This window comes from Heloderma suspectum, chromosome 2 (assembly GCF_057233095.1).
Source record: "Heloderma suspectum isolate Gila_16-S chromosome 2, 16-S_ref, whole genome shotgun sequence".
NCBI lineage: Eukaryota > Metazoa > Chordata > Lepidosauria > Squamata > Helodermatidae > Heloderma > Heloderma suspectum.
The window spans coordinates 406,531,464-406,549,389 of record NC_139459.1 but is presented as its reverse complement, the minus strand read 5'-3'; the positions used below and the strand labels follow the sequence as shown (position 1 = coordinate 406,549,389).

Sequence of the window (17,926 nt, the reverse complement as noted above, 5' to 3'; positions counted from 1 at the left end):
ACGGAAGCGGGAAATTCCGGTTCCCATTCAAGGCGGGTGCTGCGTAGTGTGAAAGGCAGGCGGTGAAACCTCATTGGAAGTGAAAAAAGGCAGTAAGTGTAGATCCAGCCCTAGTCAATAGTTGCAATTCCGGGGTTAATCTGGTTTAAATTGGATGTGATATTCATGCTTATCAGATATTAAAATATCTGGATAATCAGAATATCAAGCAGAGGAATGTTGGCTGCTTCAAAGCATACGTGGCTCATTCGATCTGGAATGGTTGCATAGTCTTGACTGTGGGCTTTGGGGAGTCCTACAAGAAGCCCCCCCAAAGACCCCGGACACATATTTAAGAGGACTGCGGATTTATATTCCAAACCCCTCATCCATGGGCAACTTCACCCTGCCAAAGTAACACAGCCTGAAGGACGGAGCGCTCCGATGTCGGAGGGCAAGAGCCTGGCAGGGCAGAGGCTCTCGTAGCCCCTCCGGCCTCCCACTTAGCTTTCCTTAGATGGGCCTCTGAGCCTGTCTACCTCACTCACCCTGTGGGGGGCGGGGAAGGTTGCTGAGGGGCATTGGGGTCCAGAGGATCCACACCCTCCCTTCTCCCACCCGCTGGTACATCCACGGCCCTCCACCTCCTTTCTCTTCCCGCGGATGGAGCTCAGACCTCCGCAGAGGGAGCCAAGCCACGATGGGGTAAACGGCAGCCAAATCTTTGCCTTGTCAGGGGCAACAAATTACTCAGGTCAGTTTTTTTCTGCTGGGATCTCAAACAGGAAAGCAGTCTTAGTTTGCAATTGTAACATCACTGACAGCGTCAGCCAGCTGGCTACACAGATCCCTGTGTCTTTGGAGACAGCTACTATGGTATCTTCTTTTCCTGAGCTCGGTTTTCACTGTCCTCTTTGTCACGATTCACAAGATGAGACGGTCACTTTCCCTGAAGGTTCCTGCCACTACCACTTCATCTACCATTTCTTCCCTGTTGGTCAGGATTAAGACCAGGAAAGAAGGTTCCTTTATTCCTCCTTCCACCTTTTGAGAGATGAATTTGTCAGCAGGACAAGTCAAAAACATATTAGATCCACCATTCTTTGCAGGGTGAGACTCCCAGCAGATGTCAGAGCAGCTGAATTCCCCCATGACTGCGCCTGCTTGCCTCTGTGAAAGTGTCGTCCCCTGTGCCAGGAAAGCACCGTCCGTGTCTTCTGGCTGGCTGGCTGCCTGGCAAACTCCCACACCAAGATCCCTCTTCTTCCTCCCTCCCCTCTTGACCCGAAGGCTTCTAGCCGGGCTTCCATGCTCAGCATCATGGGTTTCCTCCCAGGTGGATATATTCCTGGCATATAATGCTTCTCCCTCCCCCGCCCTTCCTGCTGGGTCTGTTCCATTTGAACAAGGTCTTCCCTTCAATGGCTGCATTCCAACCACGAGTCTCATCTGACCGAGTCTCAGTGATGCCTCTCAGATCACACCGTCTTGCATTAGGATAGTACGTTCATCCTGGTTGCTTCCCATCTTCCCTGCTTTCCTACACAGGCATTAGTAGGATCCACCTCCTGTGCCTTGTCTCCTCTCAGTCCTGCATGTTCTTCTCCATAGAACGTGGCCTAGTAGTCCTGAACTCTGGGCTTTTCCACCCCACCTGTTTAAAGGCCCCTCACAGAATCATAGAATAGTAGGGCTGGAAGGGGCCGACAAGGCCATCGAGTCCAACCCCCTGCTCAATGCAGGAATCCAAGTCGGAGCATCCCTGACAGATGGGTGTCCAGCCTCGTCTTGAAGGCCTCCAGTGTGGGAGAGCCCACCACCTCCCCAGGTCATTGGTTCCATTGTCGTATTGCTCTTACAGTCAGGACGTTTTTCCTGCTGTTCAGCCGGAATCTGGCTTCCTGTCACTTGAGCCCATTATTCCGTGTCCTGCACTCTGGGATGATGGAGATCCTGGCCTTCCTCTCTGTGACAACCTTTCACGTACTTGAAGAGCGCCATCATATCTCCCCTCAGTCTTCTCTATCAGTTTCGTGAGGCTCCTGCCAAGACCGTTCTCCCCAGTCAGTCACTGTGAGGTGCAGCCCATCGTGTGCAAGGGGTCCTCCCTGCTTTTGTGCATAGGCCTTAGTGGGATCCACCTCCCGTGCCTTGTCTCCTCGCAGTCCTGCATGTTCTTCTCCATAGAATGTGGCCCAATAGTCCTGCGCTCCGGGCTTTTCCACCCCACTTGTGAGTTAGTTTAAAGGCCCCTTGTTCAGGTTTGTGAGGCTCCTGCCAAGACCGTTCTCCCCAGTCCCCGCGAGGTGCAACCCATCTTGTGCAAGGGGTCCTTCATACTGGTATTGGAGGCCACGGTCCATTCCTGAGCTGGGCGGCAGGGGTTAGGTGATGCCGTTATGAGAGATTTCCTGCTCTGCAGCAAGCTGCCCTGCTCTGAGTAACCCCAGCTGTGATCTGTAGATCCTGTGCCAGGGAGGACTCCCATGACTGGTCGGCGTTCCTGGGGGTCCAGCTGGAGCCCACACGGCCGTGAACATGAGACTGCAGAAATCCTGCTACCGCTCTGGCCTCCCCCTCCTCGAGCTGGTTGGAGAGTGGGCTTCAGCCCTCGCCTGGTGGGCTTCTCGTTTAGCCAAGCATCCCCGCGTCCCCCTCTTCCACTTTGGCACTCACACTGCTAGCTGGTGAACTTTTTTTTAGAAGCCTGCTTCACATTACTCTAAAGTAAGCACACTCTTAGCAAGTGTCCCCGTCAGGCTATGTCTGAGCGTGCACTTTCAGACATGCACCCTTGACCCCTGAATGCATCTTTCAACATCGAGCACCGAGCGCCACGAAGCTTAGCACCTCGAGGGGTTTGGGGGATTCAGAGGTTGAGGACGCCGCTGTTTAAGCCAGGAGCAATCTACCGAAAAGAGTTCAAAGCCCACATTCAAGAGACCAGGTCGTGGCAAGAGGCATGCGGAAGGACGGCTGTTCCTTTGCACAGAACGCCAGTTCCAGTTGTTAAAGGCGGACCCACGGGAAGCGACGCTTTGGCATAACTGACCAGCGGAGAAGGGGGGAAGAAGTCCGGAGGGCGGGAGGCAGCGGAGGGAGGGGGGTGCGGGGACTGGCGGGGGAGGGGACGGGGGCTGGCAGCAGAGCAGGCGAGCCCGGAGGAGGCTGGCAAGGCGCGTATTCCGGGAGACGCCCAAGCCCGCGGACGAGAAGAGAGGCGGGGAGAGCCGACCGCGTCGTCCAGCAAAGGGGGAAACGACGGACGGGCGAGACGGAGGCCCGGCAGCTCCCGGGCGCGCCGGCGAGCTGTCCCAGACCCGTGCAGGCGGGGCGCCAGGCGGTCGGAGGCGCTGGGCTGCCCGCGGGTGCTTTGGGCCAGCGCTCCCGGATGCTCGACCCCCGCGGAACACGCCGCCCCTCAGCCCTCCCGCCCGCTCCCGCCACGCGCCCCGGCGCCCCTGCGCGGCAGCCCTCCAGGGCGCTCGCCCCTCCGGCGGGGAGCGTCCCCGGCGCCCCGCCCCGCCCCAGGCGCGGCCCCGTTCCGGGCGCTTGCCTCCGCCACCCCCCCGGATCGCAGCCCGCCCGGTCTCCCAAGCGCGCGAAAGCGCAGGCCCGCCCCTCGCGCTCCGGCGCGCCGCGGCTGCCGGGGGGCCCGAGCGGCAGCGGGTGCCGGGCGAGGAGCGCGAGGCGGGCGGGGCGGGGCGGGGCTGCGCTGCGCACGCTGGCGGCGAACGGGGGGGGGCGAGCGCTAGGCGGGAGCGGGAGCCCCTTGGCGCAGCTCAGGGCGCCGCGGGGGTCTCCCGGGCTGGAGCGGGATGCCGGCTCGCCGCGGGACCGTCGCTCCCGTCGAGGCCGGGAGCCTGGCGCTCGCATCCGCCTGGGCCTGCGCGCCGCCCCTCCGACGCGCAGCTCTGCGGGACACGCGTGTCGCTCCCGACGCACCCGCCGCCTCCGCGGAGGAGACCTCCCGCTCCGGAGCCCCGCCCCGGCGCCGAACCCCGCGGAACTCCCCGCCTCTCCCCGCAGGCCGCGCCTGTGTTGCTCCGCGGCCGCCGCGCAGCTCCCCACCCGGGAGGGCGCCGTGTTTTACTGGCACGCTCGCCGCTCGTATGGAAACGGGGAGCTCTTCCAGAGCGAGAAGGGGGCAAAGATCTCAGTTTGGGGAACAAACATACGCCCTTCCGCAAGCCGGGGCCCGCAAGACGGGATGGACCACAAGTCCCACCATCCCCAATAGCCGCGCGGTCGTGCGTGACGGAAGTTCAAGCCCAACACGTTGGGAGGTCGGCAGGCTGCGACAGTACACAGCACGCGGCCGCGCGCAGAGCCAGGCCCCTGGTCCACCTCGCACCGCACTGTCTGCACCGGGGGAGGCAATGCGCCGCCCTCCAGATGTGTTGGACTACAATCCCATCAGCCCCAGCCAGCATGGCCAATGCTCCGGGATTGTGGGAATCATAGTCAAAAACAGCTGAAGTGCCCCAGGCTGCCAGCCCCGCGCCCAGCCCCGCCTGGAGACCTGCGGGAGGCTCAACCTGGGACCTTCCGCGTGCTGAGCAAGGGCCCCTCCCCTAAAAGAAAAGGGGGTGGGTTTTTTTTAATGCCTTTCCCTAAACCTTGTGATTTCCTGCAACTCCAGCAACAGGCAGCATCACTTGTAACTAGCGGTCGATCAACTTAGACTGGAATCCGCTGGCGTGTCTCAGGGATGCTGTTCAGAACACTGGCGATGCAGATGCAACACAGGTGAACGCAGACAGATGCGATGCAGCAGCTCCGGATGAATGCAGAGAGCTGACCCCGGAGTGAGTCTCCCCCTGTTTGGGAAGGGGGTCGTCTGCATGGTCCTGCCAGGTGAGGAAGAGACTCTGACCCATTCTCTGCTCCTGATCAGAAATCCAGGGAAGGAGAAGGATCTTCTCAGCACCTGGCAGGATGAATCCTCCTTGCATACCCCCCGCCCCAAGAAAACCCCTGAAACCAATGAAGAGACACAGGAGAAGGCAGCCAGTGCTGGGAGATGGTAGCAGGAGGAGGGCCAGGCTGCAGGTTCTTTTTTTCACACCCTCCAGTTTTGCATCTTCCCAGAAGTAAAGGAAAGCACTCCAGTAGCTTTCGAAAGAGTTGTTTTCCATGTTGGGACTTGGAGCTGGATGGATTAACTGATGAGTGCTGGGAGAAAATGAAAATGTACAGTAACGCACATAAATAAATAGGAAAACGTATGTTTGGATGATGTGTGAGATGAGAAAACAGTCTGGAATGTTGACTTGCCCAGGGGCTCTCCCATCCACACCCTTCCCACTGCAGCCCTCACATGCCACCACCAACCCACTCAGAATGACTGACAGATCTTCCAGAATGGCACACTATGCAGGGCAGGGGGCCGCAGCCCAGTGAGGGAGACCCCACCCCGTCAGCCTCCTTGGATGCTCTGCTGCTGACCCAAAGGTCAACATTTTTGACAGACCATATTTTGACAGGCTCCAGAATGAAGTGGCTATCTTAGAATGATCCACAAGTTTGATTCTATTCATTTAGGGCTTAATTGGGACGAAGGATGTACCTCCTCTTTTGGAAGTATTAAATTAGCATAGCAAAACTAGGAAGTCTAAATTATCTCAATCTGTGAATTGTCACTGTGCTTATATTGAAAGCACCCCTTGCATTTTGATGTCTTTGGGCCCCTCTGAGTGGATTTCCCCCTTCTGAATCCATCTACATCTGTCAACAGGCTTGCAATTAATCTGGCTTGTAATAATAAGAATTATTCATGATGCTGCTCCATTTTCTGTTTTTGTACTGTTCGTATTGTTGGAGTTGCAATTGTTTTTAAGATGTATTTTAAGCTGTGATTTTAATACTGTTATATGTATCCCACTCAGAGATTTTATTATATTTAGAATAAATAAACAAATAAGCACACAAACTGAGGACAGCCCTTCTGGCATCTGAGGAAGTGGGCTCTGCCCAAAAAAGGTCCTGCCACAAGAAATCTGCAGGTCTTCAGAGCAGCGCAGGACTCCTGGTTGTCTCGGCTGCAAGAGAGTAGCAGGGCGGCTGCTTCTGGATGCCACAGAGGAGCTGCACTCTGGACACCGGCTTTGTGGGGGCTTTTTGAAACTCTTGGAAACTACCCTGGACAAATGCTTTTGAAATGGCAGGATGAAAATAAACACAAGGAATTGGGGGAGGAGGTGCGGAGAGACCTTACCTGCAGGTGGTTGGATGGGTGTTGCTAAAAGGAGAGAGAGACGGAGACACAGTTACATCCATAGGTGGGGGTGCTGCTGCTTATGGGAGGATGAAAGCAAGACCCTCCTTCCCTCCACCATGACCTGCCCCTCAAGGCACAAACCCCTCCTGCCTCTTTTCTCTGCCCAGCCAAAATTCGGTATTGTGGCAAGACACAGCCTGCCTTTCCGACCCAGCAGCTAGGTGCAGAACTTGGCATTTCTCCCTATTAAATGTCATTCTGTTGTTTTCTGCCCAGCGCCCCAGCCTATCAAGGTCACTTTGAATTCTGTTTCTGTCTTCCAGGGTATTAGCGATCCTGCCCAACATCCATGGAGGGGGGGTGCTGTTTATGGAAGGATGAAAGTGAGACCCTCCTTCCCTACACCATGAACTGCCTGCCAAAGCACAGAACACACCTGCCTCTTTGCTCAGCCAAAATTCGGTATTGTGGCAAGACACAGCCGGCCTTCCTGACCCTACAGCTGAACTGACCTCTGCTTGAGGGGGATCTTTCCAAGCAAACCCTCCTCAGAGGCCTCCGTTGTCCTGGCGGATGGGATGGCGCTGAAGCACAAGGACCCCCTTCCTGGGGTCACAAGCTCCCCTGAGCGCTGGTGCAGGATCTGTGCGACTCCCAGCATACGCATTGTGGGGAGGGGAGGGGCTGCGGTGTTCAAGCCCTTGCTTGGCATGCAGAGGGTCCCTCTGCCCAGGTCCTTCCCGGCATCTCCAGGGAAGGAAGGGTGCCCGGTACGAGCAAGTGATGGGGGAGACCCCTCCCTCTCTGCCCAGAGCCCTGGAGTGCCGCTGCCAGTCAGAACAGGCAGCAAGAACACTTCCCATTTCCAAGTGCTTTGAATTATTCGAAGCGCTTCACATGCATTGCCCAGCTGTCATCCTAACTACAACAACGACCCTGTGAGGTAAGCCAGTGTTGTTATCCCCCATGTTGCAGGTGGGGGGGATGGAGGCCGAGAGGGAGCGGCTTGCCCAAGGCCACCTGTGAGTTCGTGGCAGAGGAGAGATTAGAACTGGGGGCCTCCTGATTCAAGGCTCAGTCTCTAAGCCACTGTGCTTGGAGGAGGGTGCTCCCTCTCCTTGGATCAGGCCCCATGGGCCTTTTAGAAGGGAATTACCCAGGGGATCCTGGGGGAGCAGAACCTGGGAGGTTCCTGGGCAGCTTCTGCTGGGGAGGAGGGGGCAGGGAGGAGGGCAGGTGACCCCCATCCAAAATGCCATCATCCCCCACAATGCTCCGCTGCTGCCACCCTTTTCTCTCTGTCTCTGTTTCTCTCTCTCTCTCTCACACACACACACACTCGATTACCTGTCTTGCTCTTCAGGCAGAGGGAGAGTCCCACGGCCACAAAGACCACGCCCAGCACAGCCCCCACGGCCCCCGTCCACACTTTGCTCTTGGCAGAGTCAGACCGCCCTGGCTCTGTGGAAGGGGGAGGAGGGGAGCCTCACGTGAGCAGGAGGATCGGGGCAGGTCTGGCCTCTCAGCCTCCAGCTTTCGAAAGGGGGATCCGTTCCATGTGCTACACACGGGGGTCCAGCCCACACTGCTGCCCTCTCCTCAGTCTCTTGCATTCAATAAAGCAAGTTTAAGAGTACAGCATGTTACTCTGGTGCTGAAAGGGTTAAAGAGCGTGGCTAACAAAGAGTGAAGATGCCCAGTTTGACCTGGAATGGTTGGATGACCTGATGAGGGTTTGGGGGAGACCTACAAGAAGAGCCCTTAAAAGACCCCAGACTCGTATTTACGAATCAGCCTTCTATTCCAGACTCTTGGCTGCCGGGTGAGAAGAGCTTGAGGTTTTTACTCTGTTCCGATTGATGTAATTTCACTGCCTGAGACTCTAACTGAGATTCTGCAGGACTGTCTTGGAAGAATGGAAGAGAAACGCAGCTGTCTGCACAAGCAGCTTTCCAGGGCTTGTTCGAGGCCACGAAGTGCCGGCAGAGTGCGTGAGGGAGATGAACGGAGGGACCGAGCCTGCTCAGAGGCCACCGAGAGGAGGAAAGGGCTGTTCTGACACCTCGAGGTGCTGATAAGAGAGTGTCCTTCTCGACGCTGGTTGGGCAGGGAAGCTGTAGCCCTGAGCACGAGTGACAACCGGGGGGAGGTGTTCAGGAGGAGATGGCCAAAGACGGCCACAGATGACCGTGACTCCAAAGAAGATGCACCAGGGAGAAATGTGTCAGTCGAGGTAACATGCCCAGGTGGCAGGCTGTGGGCCACATTCAGGGACATTTCAAAGTAACCCGTTCGTAGTGGTGCCAGAGATGTTCCCCAAACACGTGAGATTGTGGGAGATAGAGGAGGCCCCAGACCTCTGATTGGTGAGCAGGTGGTTCAACCACACACACCCTGTTTTGATGGGGAGATGGTTCTCTCCTCACCCCTCAGGGCCCCACATCTGACCGGAGCGAGGGCATAACGGCACAGGCAGGGAGAGCCCATTCCCGCTGCTATCCCACTGCTGCTTCACTGCGCTCTTTCTGGCTCGCCACCAAGCCCGAGGATTTGGGTCACTGTGGACCTCCGTAGACTCTTCGACTTAGGAACTTAGAATATTTTCTGAAAGTAGAATTAGATTTATTTCTGAGCTTGAGACTTGGGAGTTATTTCTGAAGAGGGGACTTAGAATTATTTCCAAGTCTTGGGTTTTTCCTTGCACTCTGACTTCTACACTCTATTCTTCACAGGCCGAGGGGAACTCAGTAATGCTTTAGCATAGTGTTTACATTCAGGTAAGGTGCAGGACTGGTTTGAAACTCAACATTAAAAAAACGAAGATCATGGCATCTGGCCCCATCACTTCTTGGCATATGGAAGGGGAAGAAATGGAAGCAGGGACAGATTTTATTTTCTTGGGCTCCAAGATCACCGCAGACGGTGACTGTAGCCATGAAATGAAAAGACGCTTGCTCCTTGGGAGGAAAGCGATGGCAAACCTGGACAGCATAGTAAGAAGCAGAGACATCACCTTGCCGACAAAGGTCCACATAATCAAAGCTATGGTTTTCCCAGTAGCAACGTATGGCTGTGAGAGCTGGACTATAAGGAAGGCTGAGCGCTGAAGAATTGATGCTTTCGAACTGTGGTGCTGGAGAAGACTCTTACGAGTGCCCTGGACTGCAAGGAGGTCAAATCAGTCCATCCTAAAGGAAATCAACCCTGAGTGCTCATTGGAAGGACAGATAATGAAGCTGAAGCTCCAATATTTTGGCCACCTAATGCGAAGAGAAAACTCTCTGGAAAAGACCCTGATGCTGGGAAAGACTGAAGGCAAAAGGAGAAGGGGACGGCAGAGGATGAGATGGCTAGATAGCATCACCAATGCAATGAATATGGACTTGAGCACGCTCTGGGAGAGAGCGGAGGACAGGAAGGCCTGGCGTGCTCTGGTCCATGGGGTCACGAAGAGTCGGACACGACTGAACGACTGAACAACAACAAAGGTGCAGGAGGAAGTAGCAGAAGAATTAACATGTTTTAGTTTAGCTTTAAGCTGGAAGCAGTAAACAGGAGAAAGTTGGAAGGAGGAGTAATAATGTTAGATAAAAAGTTCTTGCTTCTGGTTGAAAGAAAGGATGCCAGGCAGGCAGCAGTGGATCCAACACTATTTTATTACTCGTTTTGCAAAACGGGTGCAGAGCAGTCTGGACCCTGAGCTAAGCGTGCACAAATCTTTTATACCCCCCCCCCCTTTACAATTTTCTGTTAGCCGCAAGACATGTCAACTGACTGAGCCGTTAGCTGACTCATTAGAGCGCGACTGTGTCAACATGTTTATTTCTGATTATGCTTATGTGACTGTCTCACTAGACTTCCCCTTTTTCTAACAATAACAAGGCGAGAAGCTCCAGCCATGATCCTATTAGCCAAATTCATAATACCACCTTTGGCAATCACAACTCTTTTCATTAAGCTTCTATTTTTGTTGCTTTCTCTTTCCTTGTAATTATAGAGAAAGTTTCTAACACTCATATAACTGCTCCAGCTCTCAGAAGCACCAGGTGCTTCTGAGAGCTCCAACTGAATTGGAGGGCTGTGCCTGAGTTTCCCGCCTCCCAGCTGAGCAGAGCAGAGCAAGCTGCTCCAGCTGGTCCAGGGACTACAGAAGCAGGCAAGCTCCCAGAGAGCGAGCGACCAGAGCGAGCAGACAGGGGGAGCAAACAGGAGTTGGCCAGGGGAGTTCGGCAGGGGAGGTCAAGGGGGAGGCCCCTAACATTTTTTTATTTTTTTTTATTTTATTTTTTTTTTACTAACTTTTTTTCATTTGTTTGTCTTGTAACACACACTTCCACACCAGTGGGACTCTGCTTTTAACCTCTACTGAGCAGAGGAGCAGGCACAGGCTAGTCTAGAACAATCACAAAGCTAGACACAAAAAGGGAAAAGAGGCTATGGAAGGACAAGACTCTCCAGTGGTGGTGACCTGCAAGGTGTGTGCAATGTTCGCTTTCTTGCCTGAGAACAACATGGCCCACACCTGCAACAAGTGCAAGTTGATCACGCTGCTGGAGGAAAAAGTAAGTGGACTGGAGCGGCGACTGTCGACCCTCCGGGGAATAAGAGAACACGAAGAGTTCTTGGATAGAATGGGGGAACTACAGCAGCAAAGGGAAGACCAGAAGCTTGAAGAGCAACAGCAAGATGAGGCAGAAGTGGGAAATGCTGAGGAGAAGAAAAATGGAGTAGAGGAGACTCCTTGGAAAACGGTGACAGGAGAAGAAGAACTAGATGCCACTCTGCACCAGTGGAAGCAGTGGAGCTGTGGAACCGATTCCAGGTACTTGCGGATGAGACTGGAGGACAGCCTGCAGAGGAAGAATCACAGGGGAACCTGCATGAGAGTGAGCAAGAGGCTGAAGGTCAGTCAAACAGAGGCGATGAAACCCAGGCCTACAAGAAGAAGAAGAGAGGAGTGGTAGTAGTGGGAGACTCCTTGCTGCGTGGGATCGAGACCCAAGTATGTCGCGAAGACCCATGGACTCACCAGGTATGTTGTCTCCCGGGAGGACAGATTAGAGACGTGACTGAAAGGCTGCCTGCACTCATAAAGCCCACTGACAGGTATCCCTTTCTTCTCATCCACGTGGGAACAAAAGATACCGCCAGGCGGAGCTACGAAGAAATCACGTCAGACTTTGAAGCTTTGGGAAGGAAACTCAAGAACTTTGGGGCCCAGATAGTTTTCTCATCCATCCTTCCAGTAGTTAGAAGAGGGATAGAAAGGGAACAAAAAATACTCCGGGTGAATGACTGGCTACGAAGGTGGTGCCGACGAGAGAGATTTGGATTCTGGGACCACGGGCTATACTTCCTGGAAGAGGGGCTGTTGGCTAGGGACGGGTTGCACCTCACAAAGGATGGGAAGAATGTGTTTGGCCACAGCATGAAGAACGTCATCAGGAGGGCTTTAAACTGAATCCTACGGGGAAGGGAGATGTAATGTTGGGGGTAACAATGGACATAGGCGCATGCACTGCAATGGAGAGAACAGCTCTGATAGCACCCAATAATAGTCTTCAGACACATGTAGGAAGAAAGCCAGACTATGAAGCACATGGTCTTCGATGTCTATATACTAATGCCCAGAGTATGGGAAACAAACAGAACCAACTTGAACTCTTAATACAAGAGGGAAATTATGACCTGATAGGTATAACTGAGACTTGGTGGGATGACTCTCATGACTGGCATACAGCAATTGAAGGATATAACTTGTTCAAAAAGAACAGGAGGAACAGAAAAGGAGGTGGGGTTGCACTGTAAGTGAAAAATACATATCTCTGCACAGAAATACAGGAGGAGGAGCTTGGTAGCCCCATCGAGAGCATCTGGGTTGAAATAAATGGAGCAAGAATAAAAGGAACCTGGTGGTCGGAGTCTACTACCGGCCACCCAATCAAGGAGAAGACGAGGATGAAACTTTTGAAAAGCAAATAGCAAATGTTTTAAGGAAGCATGATGTAGCAATGGGGGACTTCAATTTCGTTGATATTTGTTGGGCGACAAATTCTGCAAAACATGGCCCCTCCAGGAAATTCCTGACTTGTGTGGCGGATAACTTCCTCCTACAGAAAGTAGAGGAAGGAACTAGAGGATCGGCTATCCTTGACTTGATCCTAACCAACAGAGATGACTTAGTGGAGAAAGTAGCAGTTACAGGAACTCTGGGGGAAAGCGGCCATGTTGTACTTGAGTTCTTGGTTCTAAGGGAAGCAAAAGCCGAGTGTAGTCAAACGCGTACCCTGGATTTTAGGAAAGCTGATTTTCATAAACTCAGAACAATGATCAGTAAGGTCCCATGGCAAGCTATGCTAGTGAGAAAAGGAGTCCAAGATGGGTGGGAGCTTTTAAAAAAGGAAATTCTCAAGGCACAATCACAAGCAATTCCAACAAGAAGAAAAGGTGGAAGACAACAGAAGAAGCCAATGTGGCTTCACAAAAAGCTTAGGGATGACCTGAAAACAAAAAAGGACACATATAGGAAGTGGAAAGAAGGCCAAGTAACAAAGGAAGAGTACAGGCAGATAGCACAGAATTGCAGGGATGGTGTCAGGAAGGCTAAAGCTGAGAATGAGCTGAGGTTAGCGAGGGATATTAAAAACAACAAAAAGGTTTTCTTCAGCTACGTGCATAGTAAAAGGCAGAGGAAAGAAATGGTGGTTCAGCTATTAAATAAGGATGGCAAAATGGTAACAGATGACAAGGAAAAGGCAGAGGTGCTCAATTCCTACTTTGGCTCAGTCTTCTCCCAAAAGAGGGTCTATGACCCCCCTGGCAAAGGCGAAGTACCGGCTGAAGGGGCAGGATTGCAGCTTGAGATCGATAGGCATATGGTCAAGGAACACCTCATTACTTTGAATGAGTTCAAATCTCCAGGGCCAGATGAACTGCATCCGAGAGTCATAAAGGAACTGGCAGAAGAACTCTCAGAACCGCTGTCTATTCTCTTTGAGAAATCATGGAGGACGGGGGAAGTGCCAGATGACTGGAGCAGGGCTAACGTTGTCCCTCTCTTCAAAAAGGGTAAAAAGGAGGAACCTGGGAACTACAGACCAGTCAGTCTGACATCAATCCCTGGGAAAATTCTGGAGCAGATCATAAAGCAATCCATCTGGAAGCACCTTGACAGCACTGCCGTGATTACTTGAAGCCAACATGGATTTGTCAACAACAAGTCCTGCCAGACAAATCTGATCTCATTTTTTGATCAAGTCACCTCCCTTGTAGACCGTGGGAATGCTGTAGACATCATATGCCTCGACTTCAGCAAAGCTTTCGACAAAGTGCCCCATGATATCCTGATGGGCAAACTAGCTCAAAATGGGCTGGATGAAACAACGATCCGGTGGATCCACAGTTGGCTACAGAATGGGACTCAAAGAGTGCTTCTCAATGGGACCTTCTCAAACTGGGGAGAGGTAACGAGTGGGGTACCGCAGGGCTCGGTCCTGGGCCCAGTGCTCTTCAACATTTTTATTAATGACTTGGAGGAGGAGGTGCAGGGAATGCTGATCAAATTTGCAGATGACACAAAATTGGGAGGGATAGCTAATACTTTGGAAGACAGAAACAAAATTCAAAGTCATCTGGATAGACTGGAGCGCTGGGCAGAAAACAACAGAATGGCATTTAATAGGGACTTCGTGACTTCATGGACCAGCCCACCCCAGAGCTTCCTGTCGGCCGTCGCCACCCCCAGCTCCCCCAAGGTCGAGCCCGTCACCTCCAGAATATCATCCATCCACCTTGCCCTTGGTCGGCCCCTCTTCCTTTTGCCTTCCACTTTCCCTAGCATCAGCATCTTCTCCAGGGTCTCCTGTCTTCTCATGATGTGGCCAAAGTACTTCAGTTTTGCCTTTCATATCCTTCCCTCAAGTGAGCAGTCTGGCTTTATTTCCTGGAGTATGGACTGGTTGGATCTTCTCGCAGTCCAAGGCACTCTCAGAATTCTCCTCCAGCACCACAGTTCAAAAGCATCTATCTTCCTTCACTCAGCCTTCCTTATGGTCCAGCTCTCGCAGCCATAGGTGACTACGGGGAAGACCATTGCTTGAACTGTGCGGACCTTTGTTGTCAGTGTGATGTCTCTGCTCTTCACTGTTTTATCAAGGTTTGTCATTGCTCTCCTCCCAAGAAGTAAACGTCTTCTGACTTCAGGGCTTCAGTCAGCGTCTGCAGTAATCTTTGCGCCTAGAAAGACAAAGTCTGTCACTGCCTCCACGTTTTCTCCCTCTATTTGCCAGTTATCAGTCAAGCTGGTTGCCATAATCTGGTACCAGAACATTTATTCCCTGGTTTCTGTGGAGGGTTTGTGGCTTCTTGCATCAGCCCCATGCAGTTCTGTGTAGCTGGTGAATTTGGGTTGCTTGGTTCACTTGGAACTCATTGATCCTGGTGGTTCTTAAGAATATGGACCATTCCTCTGTTCAGATACCAGAAAAAGGTTTCTGTTGAGGCTCAATGGCTTATTCCATTCCTCCCATGGAGTCATGTCTGAGTGGTGGATTTGGTTGATTTGGCTTGTTTGGGAGTTGCCGTTCCAGGATATTTTTCTGGAATGTCGTCTATTGCCTGGAACGGCTACAGAAACATGGTCACCGTGGACATTTTATGGCTCATTGCCTCCCTCCCATGTAGCTATATATGCCTGGTAAATGTGGTTGACTTGGCTGACATGGAAGTTGCCGTTCCAGGCCATTTTGCGGAAGATGACTACTGCCCAGAGCGGATATTGGAACGTGGCTTCTGTGGACATTTTGTGGCTTGCTGCATCAGTCTCTACTGGAACATTGTTTCTGTGGAAGTTGTGTGGCTTATTATATCAACCCCATCTAGCCATGTGGCACTGATGAATTTGGTTGATTTGGCTCACTTGGAAGGTGCAATTCCTGGCTATTTTGCGGAATGTGGACTACATCCCGGAACACTACTGAGACGTGGTTTCTATGGACCTTTTGTAACTGATTATATCAACCCCATATAGTAATATGTGACTGGTGAATCTGGTGGATCTGGGTCACTTGGAAGTTGCTGTTCTGGGCTGTTTTTCTTGAAAACGGACTGTTGTCCAGAACAGGTACTGGAACGTGGTTTCTGTGGACATTTTCTGGCTTATTGCATCCCTGCCATGCAGTTATGTGTGACTGGTGAGTTTGGTTGATTTGCTCACTTGGAAATTGCCATTCCAGGCCATTTGTCTTGAATATGGATTGTTGCCTGTAATGGAAAAAAATATTCTTCCCGAGTGCCTCTAACATAGCCCACCATTTTTGGCATGGTTTTTTTAAAATAAAGGGGCCATTCTGGCCTGTTTCATTCTGGCTTTTACACCGTCCCCTTATGATGTGGGATACCTGGGGGGGGTGAAGTATCCAACTGGTGGCTCCCCCCGACACACATGACAGAACTTCATCCGTGACACTGCAGAGGTTTGGGGACCCTCTGGAGTAGATTGTGGGGTGTCCTGCGTGCAGATTGGGGTTAGGTTGAGGGAGCAACTTCCAACAACCCTGCAGTGTTATCCAGTGCTGTTTTCCTTACACTGCAGGTTGGGGGAGGGAGTCGGGGAGGACAACCCTGCAGTGCAGACCAGTGTTATTATAAGTCTTCCAGAATGGAGGGGCCTACGGGCAGCCCTGCATTGTAGTCCACTGCTGGGACGGAGGCTGGTTGGGATCATCAGCCCAAACTCCTCCTGCAAAACCGCGCTCAAGATGCTGCAGCAGAGGCCCCCCGCTTCACTGGCGGCCCCCCTTCAGTCCCCCTCCAAGTCTCAATCAGGCCCTGAACTGCAGGCAGAAGCTTCTTCCTCTGCGGACTTTCAGTGTTCAAAGATGAAACAGGAAGGAGTTGTTTTCGCATAAAAAAAAACTGGGCACAGAGCCAGCCTGCAGACCGGGGTGGGGGTGGAAAGGGCAGGCGAGCCAAGGCAGGCAGCACCTGACCTCCTTCTCCGCCCCCAGGACTGGGCCAAGCAGTTTTGGCTTCCTTAGGAAAGCCAAAGTCCTCCACCCATCTCATAGTTGTGCATGAGTTTGTTCAGGCTACTCCAGAGGGAAGTAAATACACTCTGCACATGCTCAGGGGCACATTTGTATTACGACCACATGCTTGATTCAGGGGTGGATACCAGTATGGAAAAGCGTTTCCAGCCTCAGGCTCAGATTAAATAAGATGCCACATCACAGGTGAGCAACAGAGGGAACCGGGCTGCGCAAACGGGCTGAGGGAAGCAGCCAGGTGAGGCCAGCACAGAAATGGCTGAAGAGCAGCAGGTGAGACCGGTCCGGACTTAGCATGGAATGGAATAGTGGCAAAATGGGTCCCTTGTGAAGAGGAACGGAGGAAGCGTTCTGGTCCCCGACTGAAGCCTCGGCCCTTCCAGCACAGGACGGTCTCCGGGGACTGGGAGGGGCTCTCAGGGTTGGGGGGGGGGTCTTGCCCAGCCCCAGCTGCTTCCGGGGATGAAGCCTCTGAGTGCCATGCAGGCGCTCAGCCCCTGAGCAAAGGCCCCTCTCCCATGATCCCAGGACCCAGCGGGGTTATCCCATGACGCTGGATGGTGGGAGGCAGAAGGAAGGGCTCCTTCCCATGGCAGCGCAGAGTCGGACTGTGGAACTGGCTACCAGGACTGTAGGGATGGCCACTGCTGTCAAGGGCTACTACGAGGGGGGGGGCATGGCTCAGTAAAAAGCACCTGCTGTCCTATGATGACGGCCATATAATTCGCTGCGTTGGGCGTCATGACGGTGCCCAGTCAGATTAAGGTGCTGCAACTCTAGAAACGAGACCAAGCAAAGGGGACCCTGGTCCTAGAATAGTAGGGCTGGAAGGGGCCTACAAGGCCATCGAGTCCAACCCCCTGCTCAATGCAGGATCCAAGTCAGAGCATCCCTGACAAATGGCTGTCCAGCCTCGTCTTGAAGGCCTCCAGGGTGGGAGAGCCCACCACTTCCCCAGGTAATTGGTTCCATTGTCGGATTGCTCTAACAGTCAGGAAGTTTTTCCTGATGTTCAGCCGGAATCTGGCTTCCTGTCACTTGAGCCCATTATTCCGTGTCCTGCACTCCGGGATGATCAAGAAGAGATCCTGGCCTTCTTCTCTGTGACAACCTTTCAAGGACTTGAAGAGCGCTATCATACCTCCCCTCAGTCTTCTCTTCTCAAGGCTAAACATGCCCAGTTCTTTCAGTCTCTGCTCCTAGAGCTTTGTTTCCAGTCCTCTGATCATCTTTGTTGCCCTCCTCTGAACCCTCTCCAGTTTGCCTGCATCCTTCTTAAAGTGCGATGCCCAGAACTGGACACAATACTCCAGATGAGGCCTAACCAGTGCTGAGTAGAGGGGAACTAGTACTTCCCGGGATTTGGAAGCCATGCTTCTATTAATGCAGCCCAAAAGAGCATTGGCCTTTTTTGCAGCCACATCACATTGTTGGCTCATATTCAGCTTGTGATCGACAACAATTCCAAGATCCTTCTCGCTTGTAGTGTGGTTGAGCCACGTATCCCCCATCTTGTAACTGTGCATCTGGTTTCTTTTTCCTAGGTGCAGAACTTGGCATTTCTCCCTATTAAATGTCATTCTGCTGTTTTCTGCCCAGTGCTCCAGTCTATCCAGATGACTTTGAATTTTGCTTCCGTCTTCCAAAGTATGAAGACGAGGCCTTCAAGACGAGGCTGGAC

General features: G+C 52.8%; 1 protein-coding gene across 1 annotated transcript; it reads left to right on the top strand.

Annotated features, from left to right (window-relative positions):
• Positions 1-642: 642 nt before the first annotated feature.
• Positions 643-15,865, top strand: LOC146356765 (uncharacterized). Its single transcript, XM_084830286.1, has 6 exons — positions 643-733; positions 911-972; positions 1,177-1,315; positions 2,104-2,211; positions 3,035-4,836; positions 6,523-15,865. The coding sequence occupies exons 1-5, from the start codon at positions 643-645 to the stop codon at positions 4,441-4,443; spliced, it is 1,809 nt and encodes a 602-aa protein (XP_084686412.1). The 3' UTR covers positions 4,444-4,836; positions 6,523-15,865.
• Positions 15,866-17,926: the final 2,061 nt, after the last annotated feature.